The sequence below is a fragment of the Eutrigla gurnardus genome (genome assembly GCF_963514095.1).
Source record: "Eutrigla gurnardus genome assembly, chromosome: 9".
Taxonomy (NCBI): Eukaryota; Metazoa; Chordata; class Actinopteri; order Perciformes; family Triglidae; genus Eutrigla; species Eutrigla gurnardus.
In genome coordinates, this window is record NC_139923.1 from 7,326,954 (window position 1) to 7,354,469 (window position 27,516).

Below are 27,516 nucleotides of genomic sequence, written 5' to 3' on the forward strand. Positions count from 1 at the left end.
AAAACCGAGGCAGCTTAATGGAATTCAGCCATCGTTAATTTCATTACTTACACCGTGTGGCTTTCCTGCTGTGACATCAAGGGACGCTCTGATTCAGCAGCTGACAACAAGAGCTTTAGAGGGCATCTCTGTGATATCGAGCTCTTTATCAAATTCACTTCATTTGCAGAGTTTTGGCAGCGTCACTGCAAGAAGATACCGACGTCTTACAAAGCAGTATTCAGTGCAGAGACAGCAGGGCATCACATTTTAGTGTAACAGGAGACCGCGGAGCACTGAGGAGACCGAGAGCAATTCATTTAACATATGAAAAGGATTACAAACTTCCCAAACATCCAATCAAAGTTTAATGAAACCAGATGATCTCGCTAACTCATCAAAAAACGTGTGCCCAGGAAAGTCAACAAAAATAAAGTACTTTCATGCTACAGAGGATACATACCATTTTTCAGGGAGCGGATGTCTCATTTTGAAAACAAACTCTTCAGATATATATATATATATATATATATATACAGTATATATATATACACACACACACACACATCCAGCAAGCAATCACTGTGTGCACTCATGCAGCATGACACGCAGCACATGGCGAAGTAAAATGTCCCCCGGAGCAACTCACACAGTTCAGATGACTGTTTCTTTGAGATTACGGGGGAAACATGTTTTTGTAGGATAATTTCACCTGCATCCTTTGTTGATTTGAATTGGAAAAAATCCATTATTTTACCACACTAACATATTGTTTCCACATATTTCATGGAAAATGAGATTTTCAGGCATCACTAGACTAAACAACTGTGACTACTATTTATTTTTCGCAGTCAGGATTGCAGCCGCAGTCAGGGATGTTGAATGTGGCTCTTACATGGATCCATTTCAGTTGGAGGTTCAGGTCTTTGGAAGCCATCCAATCCCCTGTCAGTCCGACTAAGCTGCAGAGTTTCTAGATTGGAGTGGGGATGTGCTCACCAGCTGTGAGATTAAGGGGAACTGATCGATGGCCTTTCTGATTGGCTCTCGCGGTGTCCCAGCAGCATCCAATCCCCTTGGTTCAGATGCTTTTCCTCGGTCAAGCCAAAACCAATTCTTCCTCCACGCAGGGGCCAAATAAGATCACTGACCTGAAGCTCCGAGGCCACGCTTGGAGGTTCTGCACTCCTCGTCCCTCTGACAAACATGAGACGGACAAAGAAGAAGAGGTGGGGGAGGAAGATGAAGAGAGTCAGATAAGAGTTTATATTTCAGATTTACACTTTCCTTGTTTAATTGAATGTGTGTTTTCCTGCCGTCTTTGTTATTAAGTGTTGATGCCAGCAGTGTTTCTGCCCCGCTCTCTCCAGAAAGTACCTGTCAGTCAAACTCAGCATGCAGGCAGCGCTGTGATGTCTTTTTCCTCAGACGCTGGGTCTCTGTAGGTGGAGCTCTTTTCTTTTCCTCTGTAGCCACAGTGGTTATGGCTGCTCCTCCCAGCTACATAGCTCCTCTATCTATTCACAGCAAACCGCTGCTGTTGCTGTCGGAAATGTAAAATGCATGACTTCCCCTGTGTGGAAAAGGATTTCGTTTTTTTCTTTTTCTTTTAGAAGTCTTTATAGAGAATAGAAATGCATTTTTCTGAAAGCATCCTTTGCTTAAAAACACAAAAGCCTTTACAACTACAATGCATGAAAGACAGTATAAGCTGCACATAAGAGGATGTTTAAATGTGTGACTGTGTTTGCTTCATTCACTGAATTCAAAACAACTCCCGGCGAGACTCCTGCAGAGATCCAGCTTTCATTTGCCGCCTGTGCTGATGATGATGAAGAAGAGGAGGCTGCAGCGCTTCCTGTCGACTCTTCACCAAATATCCCCCACTTCATGCATGAAAGTGGCACTGAGCAATCAGGAGAAACTATTTGATCAAAAACACATTCATTTAAATGATTTCATGTTGTCATCTGTCTACATGGAACATCTTTGTTTGTCTGATCTATAGTCTATCTGAAATATAAACAAAAGACCTGAACCCTCAGGGACTTAACAGGACGCCCATCAAAGTCTGTGAGTCTGTGAAAGGGGACATTGGGATTTGGCCTAAACCTTGAGCTAGTCTCGGGACCCTTAACAGCAGCCCACTGCTCCTTAAAATACTGTAAGGGTTAAATGGTTAAATTCCATGTATGTACCTGAGTGTGTATGATTCTGATAAAGTTAATGTTTTTTATCTGATGCTAGAGGGGTACGTAAGGAGTGAGATCTTGTTGGTCTGTTCTTCTTATTTTAGTCACATTATCAGCTTTTAGTCTGATTTGATCTGTTTTATAATTGTTTTAATGTTTTTTCTGCAATGTTTGCTGACCTGACCAGGTCTCCCTTTACCTCAACAGGAAGATAGAAGTCCTACGTCCTGAGATGCAGTACTTCAGTGCAGTACATGTGTTTAAAAGACAAACATGAACGAGAAACATTGAATACAGATGCCTCCATAGACGTCACTTAATTCATTGAATTATCTGATCAAAATGATCACTTTTTTTAGTCCTTACTGTCATTTCTCTGTAATCTGAATGTATTCTATGTGTAATAGGTCAGATCCGATGAGCAGGAAATCATTAAACATCCAGAGTATACAAAACAAACATTATAATGATGTTTGTGCTGCCATCTACTGGCAACCTCAGTAACATGTCTTTGTTTTGGAGGAAAGAACTTGTCATAATAATGGTACATTTCGCACTTCCCCTGCTTCCAAACCAGCTATTTTTAGCAGCTACACACAGGAAATTCCTCTTTCCTGAAGGCTTTAGAGAAACGCCTCCTCTCACGGTCATTTAATTAAAGTTGAGCTCAAAGCAGAAACAGCAGCCCTTCTGAAAAACCAAAGCAGGCATCTTATTAAGCAATGTTTAACTTTAATTTCCTCTGGGACAGCTGGTGTTTTTACAGTTTTTACAAAAGGACCATTTAGAAAACGCTGCGTACATGAAGTTATTTTTCACGGTGGGTGGAACATTCCTTCTTTACAGCTTCGTGGTGACATAACTGGGATTTATAAAGAACAACAGCACGGTGCTGGATGAGATCATACCCTTAATTGGTATGTGGTAGTGTTTTTTTTATAATGTTGGAAAGTCGTGAGTTCCAAAGAAAGTTCAAAAACACCAAATAAATACAACAATTATTACAGTTACAAATATGAGATTAAATAGTTACATACATTATTGTACTGGTAGATATAAGAGACAGAGAGAGTATGACGTATTACAATCAACAGTATAGTAAACAATCAACCATGTTATCAAACACTATGGCTTCCAAAGATTAGCATCACTGTATAAAATCATTAAAAGTGACATTTTCCCTCTTTGTACAAAACACTATAAAACCTGAAACACTGAACTGAAGACACATTGCCCCTGCATTAAATGCATTCCTCCGTGTTGTAATCATGTTTAATGATAAGCAGTTATGTCTGATGAGTGAAAGAGGGAGGCGAGGTCAAAGAAGTCTGAAACAAGTCCGAGGTTTCGTGTGAAAGGAAACTGATGATCGAGCCAGGAATGATACTGGGAACGCATGCTGTTGATTTCTGAGTATCTGTTGCAAAGAACTAGTGTCTGCATCAAAAACATGCATTCGTAACAAGCAAATGTTAGTACTGCATGATGAGTTAGATTCTTATTGATTTTGTGGTCTTTCAGAAGATATTTACAGAATGTGGCTTGTTTTCATCACTTGTCACTCCACCCAACATCCACCTGAGAAGAGCTCTCATTCGCCAGAATAAATGAGGGGTCCTGTGTGTGTTTTGCAGGTCTGCAGGTCTTTAACCCTCATCCATCTGGGGTCCCTGCAGACCCCAAGGTCACTTTTGGTCAAATTTCAGACACTTTATTCTATTAATCCAATTTGTCAATCAAATGTCTTCTGTTTCAGTTTTGATTAGTGCTTTTTAAAGCAACACTAAAGAGTATTTAGTGCCTTAAAATAATGTTTCCAAAATAGTTTCAGTGGTTCATCACCTCAAAACCGGGTGAACGGCCCTTCAGCATTCGCTCTGCAGCCCTCTTTTGGCTGTAACCGCACTATGTAACTTTGCCTCATCGGGTAGCGCTTTTGTAGTTCTAATGAGACTACGAATTTGACCTGTTTTACGGCAAGCGTTACAAAAGCCGGTAGGTGGAGGCTCTGCGTAGAGATCAGTGGGAGAACACCCGGCAGGTGCGTGGAAGATAACTTGCAGCTAGGTAGTTTTTAAATTGGCGTCATGGCAGAGCCTGCAAAGAAAAGGAGGAGTATAATGTCCGATGAGGCAAAGAAAAGAAACCGGGAACATGACAAAGAACGAGCACGTACGAGAGTGAATATCATACCGGCTCACTCTCGTTGGCGAGAGCTGAAGGAGGCAATGCAAGACGGATGGTGACTTGGCTTTGTTGCTGCTGGACTTGTAAATAATACCGGTAATCATTTTTTTTCCCAACAGTGTGCATCTGTGTACAATACATTGTCGATTATTTTATTGGCTCATGTTAGCTAAGGCGTTAGCTATTGTGCTAATATATATGTAACTATCGCTATGGCTCATGTTAGCTAATCTTAGCTAAGACGTTAGCTACTCTACCTTGATGTCACTGGACATCGTTTAATCGTTCATCGTTCCAGAGCCGGTTCTGCATACAAACAAATAACGTGCGTGTGACGGTAGGCTGTGGTAGGCTAAATTATTTACGACGGCAGTAATGGACAATTCCCTTCCAACCTGTAGGGGGACCGAAGAGGAAAAGTGTTGCTTTAAATAATAACTTTAAACAAGAGTGCCAGTCAGGAGCATGGAAATACAGCCGATTCAGTTTAAACAGGTAGATTAAACATCATGAGTCCTAATTGATTCATGTTTACCCTGTTTTCATTATACACAACATGAATAATAATTGTAACTTCAACTATTAACAAATTATGATAACTGATAATAACTGATAATTGATACTGAAATTGCCTTTTGTTCTTTTGCCAATATTGAAATGTCATAAAAACATGATTTACTTGGAAGAGGGATTTGTGATTTATATTTTCATTTAAGTCTGATTAAAGACTTTATTTTGTTTACAACATACAGTATATGTTGGCATACACAGTAGGTCATATCCTGCTTTGTTTTAATCCCGGCAACATAATTCCTAAGTCCTTTCTAAATAGCTGCCTGAACTCAAAGCAGAGAAATATATGAAAGTAAAAAACCAAAGTCCAAAACATGACAAAGAAGAGGAGAAGAATCTCTCTCCATACATTTGGACACCGTCCGAGTCCAACATGTTGCTCACAGAGTGAGTGTGAGGTTAATGGTTGGACCGCCAACACGATGTCCAGAACCTCCGGGCCGGTTCCCTTTAACATCCCAGCGCCTCCAGTTGACCTCCTCACACCGACTTCCTCCTCTTGCCGAACACGTTGTTGATGAGCTTGGCCATCGACTTGGAGCCACTGTAGCGCCGGCGGTCGGCTCTGTACTTGAGGTGCTCCATCACCTGGCGGATGAGCTGGGTGAAGAGGTTGGCGATGTCCTGGTAGCTCTCAGCGGCCGACACTTCCTGGAAGTGACAGCGGTTCTCTTGAGCCAGGCAGCGGCCCTCGTCCTCACGCACCTGCCGGGCGTGGCACAGGTCCTGCTTGTTCCCCACCAGACACACGGGAACCTCCACCTCCCTGAAACAGACGTGGGACCTGAAGGAGTGGACTCAAGTGGAGCCAACAAACATTTCCTGGAAAATGACTTCCAACCATTTGTCTGAAGAAGAATCGTTCCAACTCACAGAACTTTATTTTATTTTGTAGTCCAGATCCAAAGATTTAAATGTAATTCTGAGCTATAAGCCAACATATAATATGATGCACAAAAAAAATCACAACAGCCATGAAATCTTAATAGCTGTATAGTTTCCATGAAGCTTTGTGAGAAGCAAATACTAAAAAAAGTGCTTGTATTTATTTCAATGCTTCATAGATACTCATGTTTGTAGAATTCTATTTTTAGTTTCGTTCTGTTATATATACTTTCCACAAATAGTGTGTGTGTGTGTGTGTGTGTGTATATGGAAATTATATAAAAAGTGAAAACTAATGTATACATTAATGCATCAACAATCATCGATAATCTAATAATTCTTAAATGCACCATTATGCATTTTACTCTTATATATCTTTATAAGTATATTTTGTGCTTTTTACTTAATTGAAATTTCAGAAAGACGTCTACTTGTAGTTGAGTATTTCTACACTGTAGTATTGATTTTTAACGAAGTTTATAGCTCTGCGTGCTTCCTACTCTACTGTTAAAATCATTATTGTGCTGCTTCAACCTCAACCTGGTCGTGTTTCTGACCCTTTGCAGTTGTCCATGCGTGCCTCCCGGATCTGCCGCAGGATGATCTCGGCGTCGCTGAAGGACGTGCGGTCACTGATGTTGTACACCACCACGAAGCCGTCTGCCCAGTCCACCGGCTCCTCCAGAATACACCTGGCCTCGGAGCTCTGCAAGGACCACAAACACTTTGACTTTTGGCATCACACTGACCCAATTGAATTACAGTGCATATCAAAAATATTGACATTTTCACATTTTATAGTTATTAAGAAATATATATAATTCAATGTGATTTATTGTGGCTTTTGTTCCAATAATCAAAAGAAAAAAAGACCCTTTAATGTAGTATTTTGTATTTGTATTTAATTTGGATCTAATTTAGATCGGTTTTCTAACTTTTAAGCCAGGAAAACCTGAAGGATTTGAGTTGAATCCCCTTCATATCCCATGTATTTTGCTCAGAAATACATCACCGTGCAGCAGCTACTGCTTGGCCCTGTTGACACCTGGTATTAATGTGTCTTGGGAAATTAGATCACAAGTGGACAGCTCTAAATACAAATGTCAATGACCACCAAGATCACTTGCTGAGAGCACGTGTTGTTGTAATTAGTTTGGCCTATATATTAGGTATACATTGTCCCACTTCTTCCAGTGCTTTTTTCCTGCTGTTCTCGTCACCCTGAGAATAGGACTATACAAGTTCTAGTGACCTTGAGGAGAAACAAATAGAGTGGGAAGGACGAGGGGCCTGAGGACTTGTCTGAGCACTGTAAAAACTCACTCATCCCTTTGTCTTTATTGACTCCATAGTTTCTTTATGCAGTCCAGGTCAGAAGGGCAGGACATTGCTGCTCTTTCACTTGAATGAGAGAGTGGCATTACAGTTAGTTTAACCAACTTAGACAATGGCTGGCTCTTGTTCTGCTGAGCCAAAGCATATTCCAATAAAATACTCCCTCCGCAGTAAAAGGCCTCTCAGCTCTTTGGTCATGCTGAAAGAGAAGTCGGCAGGTTATATGGCTCTTTTCTTCAAAGAGCCTCGGGATACTCTCATAAAGCTTTTGGATTTACCTTTAAATCCTGTGTGTACACGTGCTGTCCCAAAGGTGAGCACAACCGTGATTCATTCAAGGTCACGGGTTTGTAGTGCTTTTAGCTAAAAAAAAATTGTGGTTTTCACCTGAGCTGAAGGATTTTAGAAATGCTTTACCATACTAGGGCTTTAAAAACTATTTCAAACGCATTTAGAAATAATGCTAAAACCAGAGAGCTTCTCTTGTTCCCTGACAGGTTGTCGACAGCAGTGATTTATCAACAACAGTTGGATTGCCATAGCTGTTTGTGATGATTACCATAAGTCAAATAAAATACGGTCATTTAAAGCAACACAGAGTATTTACTTTATGTAACTATCGCTATGGCTCATGTTAGCTAATCTTAGCTAAGGCATTAGCTACTCTACCTTGTCACTGGACATCGTTCAAATCGTTCATCGTTTCCAGAGCCGGTTCTTCATACAAACAAATAACGAGCGTGCGACGGTAGGCTGCGGTAGGCTAAATTATTTACGACGGCAGTAATGGACAATTCCCTTCCAACCTGTAGGGGGGCCGAAGAGGAAAAGTTCTTTTTAACTTTCTTGTGGATGGCTAAAACAAGGGAAGTCCAATTTGAGCTGCTCTTCTATTAAAAACACTTCAAATCTACACATTGACTATCCAAAGGTTCGGATCCAGCTCACATTATCATGTGTTATTGTACCTGAGAGCAGGGGTCAAAAACTTCCAGATTCAACTGCCTGCCATCGATTGACAGTCTTTTATGGTACAGGGAATCTGTAACAAGGGTTAGAAACAGTCAATGAAAACAAATAACAGGACAATGAATTGATTTAAATATTGACTGATGGTACAAAAAATAAAACATAAATGTTATTTTATGTATATGCAATTCCAATTATGGTTGAATTTACTCGTCAGGTTTTGTTTGTCTGTTTGTTTGTTTGTCTTATATTGAGTTTGACCTGCTTTATTTATCCATATTTTGGATGTAAATCTATATTATTGTATAAACAATGGATAAAATATGTGTTCAGTGAGAAAAGTGTCACATAAGGTGACAATCCCACAGTTAAATATCACCCGACACAAACTTAAAACATAACCTTAATAAAAAAATAAATAAAAAAAAACTCTGCAGTTCCTCTCAGCTCTATAGAGGGTTTTAGTTAGTGAGTGTTTAGAAGCTAAAGATATTTCCCTCAGGAATTAGTGGAGAGTGAAACAGAGCCAATAAATGCTAATGTTGCTGCACGTTATAAGGTGATTACTTTCCAATGTTGTATTTATGGCCTCTTCTACTGACCCCAAGTGGCAAAAAAAAATTCATCTGGCTGAGATAAAAATGTGAGAAACCATAGAGATTAATGTGCAAAATTTGGTGTTTGGAATTTATGGTTACAATCTTTTTACAGCTGTAATCCATTTTTTAATTATTCTAGGCGTCCTGGATTGTTGAATTCTCATAAATGCTCAGGTGAAATGCGTCCACGATGTCTGGAGATAAACTCCAGAACCGAAACTAAACCCACCATCGACCCACAATCTCATCAAATCTGGAATCACTTACTGGCGTTAGAGGCATATTCACCGATGAAGCGCCTGGTCAGGAAGCGCACAAGGACAGCTGGAGAAATGGAAAACAACATAAATGAATCACGGTATCGTTAGACTCTCATCCCTCACAGGTGGCAGCAGTGAGGGTTGAATGACCCTCGTTCTCCCTCCCCCAGGCTCAGCACGTTGCCAACCGTCTCCGGGACTGGAGCAGTGAAACTGTAGCCTCAAATGAAAGAGGCTGTATGGCTCTGCTGGAAGGCCTGTGTGCATATTTGGCAAGCTGAATGGTTATATTTCCCCCTCCCTCGCCTCTCCACTATGAGCTACATATAAAACTGACTGGTTTTGGACCCACACGCAATCAGTTTCAATTAAGGGCTGAAGTTTCATGATGGTCATGGCCTCTGAAGGGGTCATTCAGGGGTGAGGCTAAGGCTACGGGGATAAACAAATAGGAATACGGCCAAAAAAGTGTACATTTTGAAAATGCAAAGCAATTTCAACACGGGTCTTTGAGGCACAATAACAATTCTTTTGCGTGCTTCTTCACACTAACGTTGATATACTCAGGCGGCAAAACAATCAGACATGATAGATGTGTATTTAAGGTAGAAGAGCAAAGAGCTGACAATCATATTAAATGGACACACGTGCACATACAGCCTGAAAGAGGCTGCAGCATCTCCACAGTAACAGCTTTACTGCCAGGCGGAGAGAATGGAGACGTCCCATTGTTTTATGAAGCTTGAACACAGAGCCAGTCAGTGTTAATCAGCACCACAGAGGCAACAGGGATCCCAGAACTCCCCTCCTCTGCCTCACCAGCGTTTTTCACTGTGACGATGCAGATTTGGACGTACGGTCACATAAAGTGTTGGAAGTCGTGGAAAGCAATCTGACGGATTCGTTCAGATCTTTTTCATATATTACTTATATAAACAAAGAGTAAGTAGCACAGACAGCAAAGCTAGAGTGAAAGGCTTGATGTAGTTCATTACATAATTCAACATAAGCAGTGTCTCCATTTAGCCAGTGAGCTTACAGCGCAGTGCCTCTGTTCCATCAAACCTCAACGCACGTTGTGTTCTCCCTTTGAAATCAACTCAGACGAGCTTTAATTTAACACATGCCTCTCATAAATCATAGTTATTTCCATCCTGCCGGGATCTAACGGGCTTCTATGGGGATTGTTGCAGATTAAAAATGTCTGATTTTATGGCAGGTTTATCAACAACAACAAAAATTGCAATGTATATTGAAAGGCAACATGTTCCAGTGAGAATTAAACTGAGCTGTTCTAAAAGTTAACATTAAGGCTGAAGATTACACGAGAAAGTGGACCTTGTTTCCCTTTTTGGCAAACTACTGATTTCAAATGTAAGAATAGCTACAGTTGGCATGTTAGCCACCACAGACAATTAGTTAGCTAGTTAGCGTTAGCTCCAAGCAGGAAGTTTCCAAGGGGAAGAGGTGTTGCTACTTTCCCAGGCTCAGGCTTGGAACGCTTATTCTACAATACATAGAAACACTATAAAACAGTTTGATTAAAAATAAGCAGGGGCTGTAGGAGCCTGCCAGAAAAGAAGACTTATTTGCCACATTTGGTGCTGATATTAATGAGAACTTTCAAATAATGTGTTGGGACCTGGCCGGGCATCACACCTGAACAATGTACATAATCATGAGCATCCAAATGCACTCACCAAAAGTAAAAACACACATTATGAAGACAGGCCCGTGTCAGAATATCTATAATACCACTGTAATATTGGTAAAGTAGTAGCAAAACATGTAAATACAAATACCGGATAAATGTATTTAATAAGCATGAAACGCCAAAACATCAACTGCTGCTGTTATATTATATAGATTATAATTTTACAGTTTTTAATTGATTTTGAGATATTGCATGTCACTGTCAAAATCCATCACACTGAACATACACAGTATCCAGTCTGTTTATCCAGTTTGTTGTGTTTACAATTTAGAGAACAGCTGACGTGTGTTGAATTTGTTAGTATTTTATTTGATTTATATTTTCCAAGCTTTTACTCCTATTCTGTGTAAGTATATTATGCGAGATGAAAAAATAAAATAAATAAAACAGAAATTCCTTGTATGTGACCGCAGACTTAAAATAAATAATGCTGGATCTGATTTTGACTTGAGCACTTGACATATTTACATATTTACATTACACCACTGGATTGACTTTGTAACAAAATCATCATGATTTGACGAAAAGAAAAGCAACAAATCTAACTTTTAAATGCAGCCTCACATACAGCAGGCTATGAGAGATGATAAAAAGTCACCTGATTTCCCGGCCCCGGGGCTCCCCAGCAGGGCCAGCTTGATGTCGTTCATGCCTGTGCTCCGTCAGGTCCTGCTGGCTCGCTGGGATCTGGGGTCTGGGGTCTGGGATCTGGGCTCGCGTCAGCACACTAAACTCTCCTTCCAGTCCAGGCTGGATGAGAGTACAGGACTGCCCCCTCTCTTCTTCTTCAAAGGGCTGTTTCACTTTTTTTTTAAACCTGGAGGGAGAAGAGAGGAGGGGAAACAACCGCCCCCCCCCCCCCCCTCACTCTCTCTCTGTCTCTCTCTGTCTCTCTCTCTCTCTCTCTCTCTCTCTCTGTCTCTCTCTCTCTCTCTCTCTCTCTCTCTCTCACTCTCTCTCTGTCTCTCTCTCTCTCTCTCTCTGTCTCTCTCTCTCTCTCTCTCTCTCTCTCTCTCTCTCTCTCTCTCTCTCTCTCTCTCTCTGCCACGCACTCCCTTACTCTCTCACACCTCTCTTGTATTCCCTCTCTCCTGTATCCAACTAAACTCTCTCTCCCCTCTTTTTGTCCATGTGTTTTTCTTCTTTCTCTCCCCTCTCGTACCCATGTATCTCCCTGTTCTCACTCTTCCTCCCCCCTCCAGAGAGGTCACTCAAAGGTCATGGCTGACTAAACCATATTGTGCTGCCATCTATGGACATTTGTGTTATTCTTCATTCTGTAATGTTATGGAAGTCCGTTTGCACCAGGACAATAAATGAATTACAAGAATATAAGTCAAAATTGAGGCAGGTGATGTGATGAGATAATGTTTTTGAATTATGAAATCGCAAAATGATACAGAACGTGACTGCAGAATGTTTTTATTTGCTTTTCCCATACTATCTGCACGTCATATATGTATATCTTTTTATCATTTTTATCATATTGATGCTACCAAAATTCTGCAGTTAAATTGTATTTAAAAAAAATAGTCATCAAAATGATATAATAAAAGGTAAAGATTTTGATTCACTCATCAAACTATGAAGTATATTATATAGGTCAGATTAATGTATACCAAGTCACTACTACAAGTTACTTTTTAAATATAATTTTATTGCTGAATGTTGTTTAATTAGCATAAAAGACAAACTGGCAGATGTTTGTAAACTGAAGATGTCTGCAGGGCTTTCAATAACAGTATTCCATCCACGCGCTGTAAGTAAAGTATGATAACATTCAATGTGATTACATTGGATAATTAAGTGAGTTAAAGCACACAGCAAGTGGTTTTTAGTACATAATTCAACATTCTATCCAAACCTGTCCCTAAATGTAAGCTCAACTCAAAGTCCTTAATTTCCTATAAATATGTCTTAACATGATCCATCACTTTTTTTTCCAGCAGAATTTGGCTTCCATATGTTAATATAAAGAAACCTTTGTTTTTAGTTCCTCTGTTGTTGGAGTTATATTCACATTCATAGTCACTTTGCATCGAGTCCAGTATTAATAATAATCCTGCCTCAATAGTCGTTTTATTGAAACTGAATGCATTTTTCATGAAGGGAAAGGCAGTGATGCGATGGGGGAAACATTGCGATGACTTTTCTATACTTTATCAACTGTGCAGTCTGAGCTCACCAGACCAAAGCAATATAGTAAAGTCGAGGCTTTGGAGCAAAAGCATGAGAAGGCCAGCAATAAAAACACTGATTAGAGCATCAGTCATCGTCCTGACGTCCAACCGAACGGATTCAGATGAGCCATCCATTTCCTTGAGCTTCAACCGCCACACAAAAGGTGGCATATGCAGCCAATAAATCATCCTCCAGTAGCTTCGATTTCACAGCGGCTGACGGCAGCCAACAAAATTAATATTCTTTAGACTTAAAACACATTTTTGTCCACCCTGATCCTCCTGCACGCTGGGTGTTTTGGGCTCCTTTCCAAAGCGGCTTCATTTGATCTTCTATCTGTTTTGTGTGTCAGTAACCCTCTTCCAAAAGTAAGTCTCATATTTTACTTCACTCACCTTAAGAGAAGGCTGTCATGATGAGTTGGCTGCACTTGTGTTAGTGTTAACAGTATTTCACAAAGAAGATTACAACACTGTTTTAAGCCTTTGTTTATTCTGTTTACATAGTTTCTTTATCATCGTAATGGTTGGAAGGAATGCCCTATGGCCCCATCCTGTCAAACATTACGAATGTAAACTATAGGCTTTAAAAACAGCACATTAATCCACATGTTACTCTTTGTATCAAGAAAGCTGTCAGTCAATGTGAGAATGAAGATATGAGCCTCTCCCTCCGTGTTGACTTTAGGATCATGGAGTTGGACTTTAAATACCACGAAACAAAAAGCTGAAATAGAAACAGCCTGAACCACATTACGTGCGTCCAAAGCCATCGCATGAAGCACAGCATGCCGACGGGATGGGCTTTTGAAATGTTTACCAAATGATGCTCTTTCCATTCAGCGATGTTTAGATATCATATATCCTGCAAATCAACTTGCATGAAGCGAAATAATCTGTCTCCCATTTTAGGGGTTCAATTGAGGACTGAAATCAGTGAAAACACGTCACTTAAAGTCTTTGACTTACTCATCAGATAGAAAATGGGGAGATTAATATTACATATTGGGCAAATGTGTTTTCCCCAATGATGCCTAATCTCAAAGCAGTAAAGTAAGACATTTAATCAGCCTGGAGCACTGAAACACTTGAGCTCCACGACCTCAATCGGCTGCAGAAAAAAAAAAAGTTATGCTCCAACAATACAAGAATTTAAATGTTCCTCTCGTGCTTGTCATCGTTAAAACGTCTCCCGTTGTAATCAGGAAGAACAAAATCCCTGCGTTTAGCTTCCAGACAGTGGAAGGCCCAGCCAAGCATGGCGGCTTCTAATCAGGCAGAGAGGGAGAGACCATTTCTCCTGAGCTGATCAACACGTGGCAGTAGAAAGGCTTTCACATGGGTCGACGTCATGTGCCCACTAAACCACACTCACCAAGAAACACATCATTCTCAGCAGCTGCACACACACACACACACACACACACACAACCTCAACAAATCAACATCAAAGAGCACCACAGTACAACATCATTACATAACGTCTGTGCACCAGGAATCTGTCTGGTTTCTGTTTAGGCTGTGAAAAATTAGATTATCAACCATGTGTGACATGTGAACATGTTATGTTGGACTTTTAAAATGCCCTCGTGGCTGTGAGCCAAACAGGAGACGCCATTTCAAAAGTAAAAGAGTTGTCAACTTGTTACACCAGAGGTCAACGTTTTTCAGGGCAAGGACCCCCCTGGCTTATAGTGACCCGGTGGAGGGACCCCCTATTCCAGAAAATCAGAAAATCATGTTGCTTATTAAACCAATAATAATGTGTAGTGCAGCCTATTGTGCGTGTATAAAAGTAAAAATCACAATATCACCTCATAACATTTAACAAAGATTTATATTTGCTTATTATAGGTTGTATTCATGTTAATGAGTATTTTTGCATATATTTAAATTTAAAGAAAACTAAAAATGTTTGAGATCAAATCATTTATGGGACCCCCTACAGTAACTCTGCAGACCCCCTGTTGAAGATCTCTGCTTTACTGTTCCATCTCAATCTGACGTTGCCTCCACTCTCATCGATTTCAGTTGGGGGGGTAAGTAGACAGGTGATGTGTTGCCATGACAACATACGCCATGATACGTAAATGAAGACGCCACGGAGAAAGAAGCATTTCATTCAGAGATGTACAACCGGAGTAAAAGAAACATTTTCCCAGACATCAAATCAGAGTGCTGCTTGGATTTCAAAGTTATCTGCACTTTTAATCCAGTTAGAAAGTGCTGACAGCAGCGTCAGTGTTGTCTATAGCGTCTACAATGTTGTCATCATAACTCCTTGGCTCTGCCGCACAACTGATAATGTATGATAACGGAGACCTTGTAGAACATTAAATCATCATTAGTTGCATTTACATGTGCATTTTTGTAGTTTAGTTTTGGTTTAGCTAATCCTGGTTTAGAGCTGTATACCTTGTCTTTGAGTTAAAGGGTTGAGTGGGTGATTCTATGCAGAAACACTTTCTATTATATTACTTGAAATCCTGGTAACGTACGGATAGCAATGAAAACTTTAAATTATCTGACATAAAAAAAACATTTTAAAAATGTCATCTGTGGCCGTGGTAGGACTGTAAAAACTGTCCAATCAAAAAAGTTGGGTCGGAGAAACTAAGTGGACGGCCTGCCTGTCTGTCAAAGCTTACTTCCTGATGCACTCTGCCGATCTCAAGCACTCATCTGGCGTTCTGGGGGCGGGACTTTTTTGGTTCGCCGAAGCGTTCAAAGTCAAAATCTCTGTGGGTTTCCAAATGACATACTCTGCCTTTAATGCCTTAAAAAATAGTAATACAGAAATGATCTGTGTGTAAAGGACTATGCTGGCCACAGGTATGCTGAATTTACTGCTGGTACAGTTTATCGCTGGGATTTTATATGGTTTAATACCATTACTAATTTTATGTATGTATTTGCAGGAGTCTGCCATTGCTGTTTTGCCTAGGGTTAATTTTATGTATTTGTTTTGCTTGCCTCTGTACGCAGGTTATAGCTGTTGTAGGTACTTTGCTTTCTTTGTTGTTTTTCTGTGACATTGAGATGCTGGATTGGGCAATGTTTGATGGCTTGTCGCTCATCTTATCCTAGCTGCTTTTCCTACTAAGCTCTGCTTTGGGGTACTGGCCGGTATGCTAGCTTAAACTTAAAGTAGCTTATTGACCTTGTTCTTCTTTCTATTAACAGAAGCCAGTGAACGTGGTTCCAGCGTATTGGGGGTGTTGGGTGGTTCCTTTTTCCCTTCACAATATTTGCGGTGGACTAAGTGTAAGGCTAATGAGCACCTTCACCTTATTTTTATTGCGGTTTGCTGTGCAGCCTACGCCTTGTTGTGTGTGTGTGTTTTTGATTCTCGTAGATATAGGAGCACTCGGAGTGGTTGCCGTGTGGATCTCTCTCTCTCTCTCTCTCTTTCTCCCCCAGTATGCCAGGTAACTACGCTCATTGATCCCAATATTAACCTGCCTATTGCTGCTGTTTTAGTGCCGCCAGTACCCTCGTCTTGCTATTTTATGGCCTTTATCCCTATTCGTGGCTTGTGCATGTTTTTATCATTCTCTGCTTGTTGTAATAAAATACATTTACATTTTTTATATCCAAGGGATTGTTGCTTCCGATTTTTATAGCCATTTGCTTAATATCAATAAATATTGCCCAGTCAACTGGAACACCTGTCTGTCTTTTCTATACAATTGAACCAAGTGTGGGGGAAACTTCAATACGGTGTGAATTGTTAAGTCTTAAGGTGTAAGGCCTTAGGTGGCGTTGTCTGGTATTTGACCATTCCTTAATGTAACCTAGGGTTACAATAGCATACAAAAGTAACAAACGGAAAGGAACTTGGTTGATTAACTTGGAAATGCAATATCGACTGAGGAACGAAAGCTCTTATTTATATACAAGGGCGTAACTTTGAGTTGAACATTGGGGGGTTGAGATTTCCGCCTGTGAAGCAGGTCTGACAACACACCCCGCTTCCTCTCGTCTGGTGTAACAATAGGTTAAACCTCAGCCCTGTGAGATCAAGTATTTTACTTCCTTTTTTCAGAACAAGGGCTTTCAGAATATTCATGCTGTGGTGGTGTATGAATATAGAAAAAGTCATATGACCAGATATAGAAAGGAAAATAAAAAACTGAATATTTATTTCACACATATTTATGGAAACACAGAAAATTATGAAATGATTTCTAAATGTTATACAGCTGTTCTTTAAGGGTTAAGGGATCAGGGGGGAAATAATCAAGGCTCTAACTATGATGAAAAAAAAATATGATTTACGTTACGCAGAAAATGCACTCGCCTGGTATGTGTCATGAAAAGTGTGTGTGTGTGTGGGGGGGGGGGGGGGGGGGGGGTTAGGCAGAGGCACTGCACAGCCTAGTAAGTGTTTGTGTCCATAGTTATGTTAGCGGAATGTGAGTGAGACTGCATTTGAAAAAGTTCAAATTTTACTAACCACACAGATAAGCTACATAGCAGACTTGTCACTTTTGTTATGATTATTTGCTGGGCATCTTTATTGATTGATACTGTAGTTAAGTCATGTGACTAGTAACCTTGCCATACCTTAGCTTTGGCTGAATTGACGCCACTGATCAGAAGGTAAATAACAACACCACTCATCAACTACACTCACCTTTTTGGTTGAAAAATGTATGACATACTGTTGGCCTTTAACTTCTCTATCTTTCTTTTCTTTGCTCTCTTTTCACTTTTGAAAGCCTGATTTTTGTAGTTTAGACATGATTCGATCTTCCCTTCTTACTCCCTCAATAGTGGCACTGGATGCGCTGCATTTGAAAAGAGGACCAAACCATTTCTTCTAAATACAGGGGGGTGTACAGAGGTTTGAAATTGTTACTTTTTGTCAGAAAACAGTGAAATTAACCGTTATTTATTTATTTCACTCTATATGAAACGAAACGATATGCCAAATAGAAAAGCAATGACAGCATGTATTCATTGTGTTCTCTTTGGTATGGAGAGACATTGACAACGCATCTGTTTGAATTCTATTTATTACGTCTTTTCATGCTTATTGAAATTGGAAGAAAGGAAGGGAAAAAATCAGTGCAGGAAAATATTCCTCTGTATCTGCAAATGAGACATCGTTACATTTGATTACATCAGAGAGTATTTTGGAGACAACTAAAGACACAGTTGCTCCAAAGACGACACGCTGGCTTTACGACATAGAGCAAAGGAAACCAACAAGTGATGACTCCTTGAGTTTTCAAGTGGCCTTTCTCTGTTAGACCTCTTTCAGAAGAAGGCCATAAGGACGGATGGCCCTCTCCACCATCCTCTGCTCTTCTTCCTTTGATGTTCCTTTGGGGATGCGAACCAGCCAGTACTTCTCAGAATTGTGCTTCTCCCTGTACTCGGGGTTGATGCGGTTCTGCAGAATCACATTGTACTTCTTGCCTGTCTTCTTGGAGGTGAATACTTTGGCGTACCAGAGCGCCTCAGCAATGTAGGGGGTAGAATAAATCCCCCGACCATAAACGTCACCTAGGCCGGGCTGTTAAAACAAGAAAGAATTAGAACTTTCAATGTTGGCAGTATATTGTGGATATTCTGGATTTAGACTCTTTTTTATGTTTTGCAAATATTTTTTTTCTTTGTATAATTACTATAAACAAAGACAGGAGGTAATTTGATGTTTTCAAGCTGTCAATTTAAAATCAATGGAGACGTCCCACTTGATCTTCCCCATGGGACCTTGTTTTGGAAAATACTTACAGTCGTCAACAGTGAGAGACAAATATGTTTTGTGCCATGAATAACAGATACAGTGTCATTTAGTTTTGCTTCATCTCTTGTGTCGCACAATGTACGTCACCAACATGGACGTTAGCATAGCAAGCTAACTTAGCCTTATCTTACTTGATGTCTTTTACCCAGCAACTCTTTTGATGAGCCAGGAAGCACAAAAATGAGCGTGTTGTTAGTGAGAGTAACGTTACATCCTGGTATGAGAGATGAGAGACGTCACTTAATTATATAAAGGGTAATTCATTGCCATTGGCTGTTAAATGAGGTCACATGGTGGTCCGCAGGCAGGTGCTTGACTTAGCCACACTAGAGATTGACGATCTTACAAATTTGGTTGTTATTTTCCACCAAAATACAAATATCTCATAGTACACGTCTATGTGACGGACCATTATCAGGTCTCATTAATGCAGTTGTGAAGGTTTTACATTCTACGTAACATTTACCATATTAATAATAATAATTCATATATACGCCTGAACCATCAAACCTTGTAGTGTCCTTCGATAATGCCTTCAGCCCCTCCCTTTGACGTCCCGTGGTAGGACACAGGCCACTCCCCTGGACACGACTGTGTGCTGCGGTATTGGGTTCCCAGCCAGCGATTGTCCTCATAATCATCCAGGATCTAAGACCAAATATATACATCAGACATTTTTGTCGGTTTCCGTCTTCTTTTTTTCTGTTAATGAATTTCCATAAAATCAGCAAACCAAAAGCAAATTGTGAATGTCTCATGTGAATTTTAGAATTTGGTGCATAGAGAAAAAGAGCCGGTGGCTCGAATACTCCAGTCGGATGTCCTTAACACTGCAGAAGAAAATGAAAGTAAAATGCTGGAAAACAGGAAATATGACATTCATTGTTCGTATCTGACCCTGTGAAGTGAGTGGGCGTTGCATGCTTCCACTCTGTGCTTTTAAAATCAGATAAAACAAAAGCATATTTACCCTGAGGGCAAAACGCGTCCAGCCACACGGGCGTTCATACACTTCTCCGCCTCTGTAGAACGTCTCCGTGTCTTTCAGCCCGGTGAAATCATAGTCGAATTTGGGGTCAAAGAATTCATCATCATCAATGAAGCGAGCCGGATTTTTCGTGTCAGGTTCCTCCTGGTTCACTTGACCAAAACCTCCTGCACAATCACCGCTTTGCAAGCAACTTTGGACGCGCAAGAAGTTGGTTTTTGAGGCCTCGCTGTAATGTTCAATGAGAGAGGAAAACCATTACTGGTCTCTATATGGAGACGGACTTACAATAAGTACATTTGTCAAAAGAAAGAAACCACAACATATCATTGCCATTCACAACACCTTCTGCAAATTGGAAAACATATTTACACGGTGCCTGATCCCTTTTGTAGAATCAAATATGTTTAATATATAATAGTGCCATTTTCACAAATATCTTCTTTAACATTTAACATATATGGGGTGCAACAAAAAGACAATTCTCAATAAGGAAAATTTAGATAATTACCTGGTTTCATCGGCATCCGAGACGGTCTGGATGAAACTCTTGATGAACAGCTGCTGTGGTGCTCCTGCAGCTCTGAAAGTTTGTGCTGGTGTTTTTTTAATAGATGCTACACTTGCATTGCAGAGTGTACCCAGAGCCTCAAGTGCAACGTCTCTATCAATCATCTTGGCAGTTGGTAATAGTATTAAAAAAGTAACAAACGGAAAGGAACTTGGTTGATTAACTTGGAAATGCAATATCGACTGAGGAACGAAAGCTCTTATTTATATACAAGGGCGTAACTTTGAGTTGAACATTGGGGGGTTGAGATTTCCGCCTGTGAAGCAGGTCTGACAACACACCCCGCTTCCTCTCGTCTGGTGTAACAATAGGTTAAACCTCAGCCCTGTGAGATCAAGTATTTTACTTCCTTTTTTCAGAACAAGGGCTTTCAGAATATTCATGCTGTGGTGGTGTATGAATATAGAAAAAGTCATATGACCAGATATAGAAAGGAAAATAAAAAACTGAATATTTATTTCACACATATTTATGGAAACACAGAAAATTATGAAATGATTTCTAAATGTTATACAGCTGTTCTTTAAGGGTTAAGGGATCAGGGGGGAAATAATCAAGGCTCTAACTATGATGGAAAAAAAAATATGATTTACGTTACGCAGAAAATGCACTCGCCTGGTATGTGTGTCATGAAAAGTGTGTGTGTGTGTGTGTGTGTGGGGGGGGGGGGGGTTAGGCAGAGACACTGCACAGCCCAGACATTAACATGAGCTACAGACATTTTTTGTCATGATTCCTGCACTAAACACGGGTTCTCCTTCATCTCTGCGTTAACGCGAGACTCCTATCGGGCGATAAAAAAAAATACTGCCGTTAATCTATTCTCAAAGTTGGGTTGGGAGCTGGGTCTATACTAAGCAAGCTATGATGACTTTCACTTTCCTTTTAGCAGGGCTGTATACCTGGCCGAATTGCACTGTAGGGGGCGAGAATGAGTCAGACTTGGAACCTGTGTATGCCTACTGTGAAATTACCACATCAAACGTGATGTGCTGACATGGATGCAGCCAGGGGCGCCGCCAGGGATTTTGGGCCCCATGAAAAGATGTCACACTGGGCCCCCAACCAGGCACCAGCCACGCCAACCAAGTGCCATTTCTGTAACAGAACTCAACCAACCCATTTAAACTTTAAATACCTTTAAATAACTCTACTCATACAAGCTTGCAATTATCTTGAGGTCCAATACTGAAGGCCTACAATATTTACTTACACTGAGCTGTGAAAATACGACACTGTGCAAATGTTCAACATTCTGCAGACAGTACAATTCTCTATAGGATGGTGAAAATGACATTTTTATTTTTTCAATTCTTAAATGAAAAAAATCTCAACATCAATGCATAACTGAAAATAAATATAACTCTTTAAATTAAAATAAATTGTTCATTGACATGAATATAATTTATAAATTTATACGTCAAATAAAAAATAAAATAAGCAGCAGATTTTTAAATGAAACCCCATACCAACTAGAAACAAGCAGGTGCAGTAATGTAAACAAAACTGAAGTAGAAATGAATCAAAACGATTCCCAATTCGTTTTTCTCGCTTTGATTAAAATGTTGAATAGTATAGCCAAGTCAGCATGAAGGAATTTAAAAAATCTGTTCTGTGTAAACTAAACAATACAGTTAGAATGAATATTTAGTGTAAACTAAACAGGGCTGGTATGTGAACTGCAGTCTGTGTAAAGTGCTACGTCCTGTGTAGTATAATATAAAAGTCAACTCACCTTAAGCCAGTTACATGCTCTTAATGTGAAGCTGCACTGCACATATAGGAAGTGTTCCGTTTTTATTAGCAGTATATTAACGTATACTGAGCCGTGAGAAAACACTCATGTCTTGTCTCACCTCACCTGCGCGTCGTTTCAGACCATTTTATTAAAAAAAACAAAAAACTCATATCATATCGATGTTAACAAGCCCTGTCCGCACTTTCTTCTATCTCCTTCTGTCTCTCGCGCTCATACAAACAGTTTCGCGGGTGGCGCTAGGTAGACGTGCAGCTTTTTTTTCCCCTACGTGCTTGCCACGGCGGAGGTGTATTTCAGGCATGACGGCCCTCCATGGCTGAAATACACTGGGGGAAACCCTGATGTCTCATTTAAAAAAAAAAAATCCAGAGTCTCCCTTCAGATATGCTATGGTGGGCTGGGCCATGTTTGTCACCTCACCTCCTTCTTCAGATGGGACTGGGAGTAAAGCTCAATATGGGGGGGCAAAGCTGCCGAGCCTGAAGATGCATCTAATCCTGGCATCAGTGGACAGGGACAATTTATTTAGTATGAATAGTTGCTAAAGGTTTACCTGCATTGACTTAAAGGAGTCATCACCAGGAAATCGCAATTTCTCTTGTTAAAACATGCATATCTGTGTTTGACCTCAGTTGAAACTTGCCTGAAAGGCTGGAGTTTGAAAGTGGCGCCGTTTTTTCGCTTCTGCTCTTTTTCCGAACAGGAATAGCACACAAGGGTGTGCATTCCTAAAGCACGAGATTTTGATTCTGCGCCTTCGGTGACGTCACCGTGGCGGCTACTTGCATAAGCCCACCCCTCTTTCACCACCCAACCCCGCCCCGTCCGCTACCTGAAATCGCCGAAGCGCCGCCATTATGTTTTGGAGTCTGCATGCAGGCAAGCCCCCCCGGCTCTGTCCTTCCTGCGGCGAATCAACGCGCGCCTCATTACATATTATACAATGCACATCCGGACCAGTCAAAACCTCGCGCGTAATCTCGCGTGATAAAATCGCGGTACGAAAAAGGGTCAGAACAAGCTCAATGTTTGATTAAAATTTTTTTTTTTTTTTCTAATAAGTTTTACGAATTGATCCAAAGCGATCCAAGGGGGGCTGGATACGTATAAAACCAGGTTATGACTCCTTTAATGTCAGCTAAAAGAGGAGTGAAATACAAAAACTCTGAATTTTAGCTTGGTGAATTATCCTTGAATTAGCGGTCATCAGAAGCAGGGGCGTCAATTGGGTATGGCAAGGTATGGCAGCTGCCACACCTTGGCTCCAGGGGAAAATGTAAATATTCGTTTTTCTTTTATAAATTTATGGAATTACTCTGTGTCAATTTGTATTGATTAATCTATTACTTAATACATATAAATTAACTACAAGTGAAAATCAGAACAACACAATCGATTTCTCTAGATATTATCTTTCCCAACACTTGTATCCCCCCTCCATATCTTGAAATGTGGTATCTCCCAGCCCCCCCTGACGAGACGACGGAGGTCAGAGCTGGGTCATTATTGTTATCGCGTTTTTGTTTTGCTAAGCTAATTAACGCAAATGAAAAGGAAGCAGATAACTTTAGAATCTTTTTTATAAAAAAAAAAGGAAGGTGATGGGTCCAATGTTGCCCCAGCAGGGGAGGGAGGAGAACCAGGTAGTGAAGGCGGGATTCAGGCTGTTAACAAGGCTGTTAGCCACTCAGCACCCTCTTCTCCCTCCCTCCCTCCCTCCCTCTCCTCTTTGCATTTTTTTGCAAGTTTTAAGTTGACCTGGTATGTTCACGTGATATTATTGCAATTACATAGTGAATGAAGTGAACAGAATGAGTGAAATTGTGTTTGTCAGAAAGGCTATTACTGCTCTCTAACCCTGCCACTGGATGCGTAACGGCGCATTTGACTGAATTGATTGATTAACGTGCGTAGTTAAGTGTTTGTGTCCATAGTTATGTTAGCGGAATGTGAGTGAGACTGCATTTGAAAAAGTTCAAATTTTACTAACCACACAGATAAGCTACATAGCAGACTTGTCACTTTTGTTATGATTATTTGCTGGGCATCTTTATTGATTGATACTGTAGTTAAGTCATGTGACTAGTAACCTTGCCATACCTTAGCTTTGGCTGAATTGACGCCACTGATCAGAAGGTAAATAACAACACCACTCATCAACTACACTCACCTTTTTGGTTGAGAAATGTATGACATACTGTTGGCCTTTAACTTCTCTATCTTTCTTTTCTTTGCTCTCTTTTCACTTTTGAAAGCCTGATTTTTATAGTTTAAACATGATTCGATCTTCCCTTCTTACTCCCTCAATAGTGGCACTGGATGCGCTGCATTTGAAAAGAGGACCAAACCATTTCTTCTAAATACAGGGGGGTGTACAGAGGTTTGAAATTGTTACTTTTTGTCAGAAAACAGTGAAATTAACCGTTATTTTATTTATTTCACTCTATATGAAACGAAACGATATGCCAAATAGAAAAGCAATGACAGCATTTATTCATTGTGTTCTCTTTGGTATGGAGAGACATTGACAACGCATCTGTTGAATTCTATTTATTACGTCTTTTCATGCTTATTGAAATTGGAAGAAAGGAAGGGAAAAAATCAGTGCAGGAAAATTTCCTCTGTATCTGCAAATGAGACATCGTTACATTTGATTACATCAGAGAGTATTTTGGAGACGACTAAAGACACAGTTGCTCCAAAGACGACACGCTGGCTTTACGACATAGAGCAAAGGAAACCAACAAGTGATGACTCCTTGAGTTTTCAAGTGGCCTTTCTCTGTTAGACCTCTTTCAGAAGAAGGCCATAAGGACGGATGGCCCTCTCCACCATCCTCTGCTCTTCTTCCTTTGATGTTCCTTTGGGGATGCGAACCAGCCAGTACTTCTCAGAATAGTGCTTCTCCCTGTACTCGGGGTTGATGCGGTTCTGCAGAATCACATTGTACTTCTTGCCTGTCTTCTTGGAGGTGAATACTTTGGCGTACCAGAGCGCCTCAGCAATGTAGGGGGTAGAATAAATCCCCCGACCATAACGATCACCTGGGCCGGGCTGTTAAAACAAGAAAGAATTAGAACTTTCAATGTTGGCAGTATATTGTGGATTATTGTGGATATTCTGGATTTAGACTCTTTTTTATGTTTTGCAAATATTTTTTTTCTTTGTAAAATTACTATAAACAAAGACAGGAGGTAATTTGATGTTTTCAAGCTGTCAATTTAAAATCAATGGAGACGTCCCACTCGGTCTTCCCCATGGGATCTTGTTTTGGAAAATACTTACAGTCGTCAACAGTGAGAGACAAATATGTTTTGTGCCATGAATAACAGATACAGTGTCATTTAGTTTTGCTTCATCTCTTGTGTCGCACAATGTACGTCACCAACATGGACGTTAGCATAGCAAGCTAACCTACTTTTACCCAGCAACTCTTTTGATGAGCCAGGAAGCACAAAAATGAGCGTGTTGTTAGTGAGAGTAACGTTACATCCTGGTATGAGAGATGAGAGACGTCACTTAATTATATAAAGGGTAATTCATTGCCATTGGCTGTTAAATGAGGTCACATGGTGGTCCGCAGGCAGGTGCTTGACTTATAGCCACACTAGAGATTGACGATCTTACAAATTTGGTTGTTATTTTCCACCAAAATACAAATATCTCATAGTACACGCCTATGTGATGGACCATTATCAGGTCTCATTAATGCAGTTGTGAAGGTTTTACATTCTACGTAACATTTACCATATTAATAATAATAATTCATATATACGCCTGAACCATCAAACCTTGTAGTGTCCTTCGATAATGCCTTCAGCCCCTCCCTTTGACGTCCCGTGGTAGGACACAGGCCACTCCCCTGGACACGACTGTGTGCTGCGGTATTGGGTTCCCAGCCAGCGATTGTCCTCATAATCATCCAGGATCTAAGACCAAATATATACATCAGGACATCAGACATTTTTGTCGGTTTCCGTCTTCTTTTTTTCTGTTAATGAATTTCCATAAAATCAGCAAACCAAAAGCAAATTGTGAATGTCTCATGTGAATTTTAGAATTTGGTGCATAGAGAAAAAGAGCCGGTGGCTCGAATACTCCAGTCGGATGTCCTTAACACTGCAGAAGAAAATGAAAGTAAAATGCTGGAAAACAGGAAATATGATATTCATTGTTTGTGCGCCACAAAGATCTGAAGTTCGTATCTGACCCTGTGAAGTGAGTGGGCGTTGCATGCTTCCACTCTGTGCTTTTAAAATCAGATAAAACAAAAGCATATTTACCCTCAGGGCAAAACGCGTCCAGCCACACGGGCGTTCATACACTTCTCCGCCTCTGTAGAACGTCTCCGTGTCTTTCAGCCCGGTGAAATCATAGTCGAATTTGGGGTCAAAGAATTCATCATCATCAATGAAGCGAGCCGGATTTTTTGTGTCAGGTTCCTCCTGGTTCACTTGACCAAAACCTCCTGCACAATCACCGCTTTGCAAGCAACTTCGGACGCGCAAGAAGTTGGTTTTTGAGGCCTCGCTGTAATGTTCAATGAGAGAGGAAAACCATTACTGGTCTCTATATGGAGACGGACTTACAATAAGTACATTTGTCAAAAGAAAGAAACCACAACATATCATTGCCATTCACAACACCTTCTGCAAATTGGAAAACATATTTACACGGTGCCTGATCCCTTTTGTAGAATAAAATATGTTTAATATATAATAGTGCCATTTTCACAAATATCTTCTTTAACATTTAACATATATGGGGTGCAACAAAAAGACAATTCTCAATAAGGAAAATTTAGATAATTACCTGGTTTCATCGGCATCCGAGACGGTCTGGATGAAACTCTTGATGAACAGCTGCTGTGGTGCTCCTGCAGCTCTGAAAGTTTGTGCTGGTGTTTTTTTAATAGATGCTACACTTGCATTGCAGAGTGTACCCAGAGCCTCAAGTGCAACGTCTCTATCAATCATCTTTGCAGTTGGTAATAGTATTAAAAAAGTAACAAACTGTCTTCGTTGAAAGGAACTTGGTTGCCTAACTTAGAAATGCAATATCGACTGAGGAAGGAAAGCTCATATTTATAGATCATATAAGCCAACACCTCCTCACTTTATCACATTGATAGCAGTAGCTCCAGGGAATTTTAGTTGTGCAATAATTCAGGGTTACGTCAAATCCAGGAAGGAAACAGAACAGGTCTGCCGCGCCCCTCTGGCACCGCTTCAGCTGTCCTTCCAGAGAATTTGAGGGGCAGAACTTGTTTAAAAATTTTCTTCCACTGAGTTCACACAGAATGAGGGCCGTGGACTTTGTCCCTTACAATTCACCTTGAAATCACTTTACAAACCTCTCTTCAGAACAAACAGGTTCATAGGAATTGTCGCCTTTTGGTTTGATGATGATCAACAGACACCTTTAGTTTTACATAAACGGGCATTAAGTGTTGCAAGTCCATCATGTTTCTTTTGACAGCAACAAAGGGCAACATGGTACAGTGGTAAAAACCCACTTATACTTCATCCCGGAGGCCATATTTATGCACTTTGAAGAACTTTCTATCACAT

At 40.4% G+C, this 27,516-nt stretch overlaps 3 protein-coding genes across 3 annotated transcripts; all 3 read right to left on the reverse strand.

Moving 5' to 3' along the window:
* Positions 1–5,375: 5,375 nt before the first annotated feature.
* Positions 5,376–11,446, reverse strand: rerglb (RERG/RAS-like b). The gene is made up of 5 exons (XM_084018043.1): positions 11,292–11,446; positions 8,987–9,043; positions 8,120–8,193; positions 6,374–6,522; positions 5,376–5,697 (listed from the first exon to the last, which is right to left on the reverse strand). The coding sequence occupies exons 1-5, from the start codon at positions 11,341–11,343 to the stop codon at positions 5,412–5,414; spliced, it is 618 nt and encodes a 205-aa protein (XP_083874169.1). The 5' UTR covers positions 11,344–11,446; the 3' UTR covers positions 5,376–5,411.
* A 6,427-nt stretch (positions 11,447–17,873) lies between these two features.
* Positions 17,874–20,366, reverse strand: LOC311018122 (uncharacterized protein). The gene is made up of 4 exons (XM_084016928.1): positions 20,128–20,366; positions 19,599–19,845; positions 19,139–19,276; positions 17,874–18,394 (listed from the first exon to the last, which is right to left on the reverse strand). Exons 1-4 carry the CDS (start codon positions 20,289–20,291, stop codon positions 18,125–18,127), a joined length of 819 nt encoding a protein of 272 aa, XP_083873054.1. The 5' UTR covers positions 20,292–20,366; the 3' UTR covers positions 17,874–18,124.
* Positions 20,367–24,481: 4,115 nt separating this feature from the next.
* Positions 24,482–27,018, reverse strand: LOC311018531 (uncharacterized protein). The gene is made up of 4 exons (XM_084017536.1): positions 26,759–27,018; positions 26,230–26,476; positions 25,738–25,875; positions 24,482–25,000 (listed from the first exon to the last, which is right to left on the reverse strand). The coding sequence occupies exons 1-4, from the start codon at positions 26,920–26,922 to the stop codon at positions 24,731–24,733; spliced, it is 819 nt and encodes a 272-aa protein (XP_083873662.1). The 5' UTR covers positions 26,923–27,018; the 3' UTR covers positions 24,482–24,730.
* Positions 27,019–27,516: the final 498 nt, after the last annotated feature.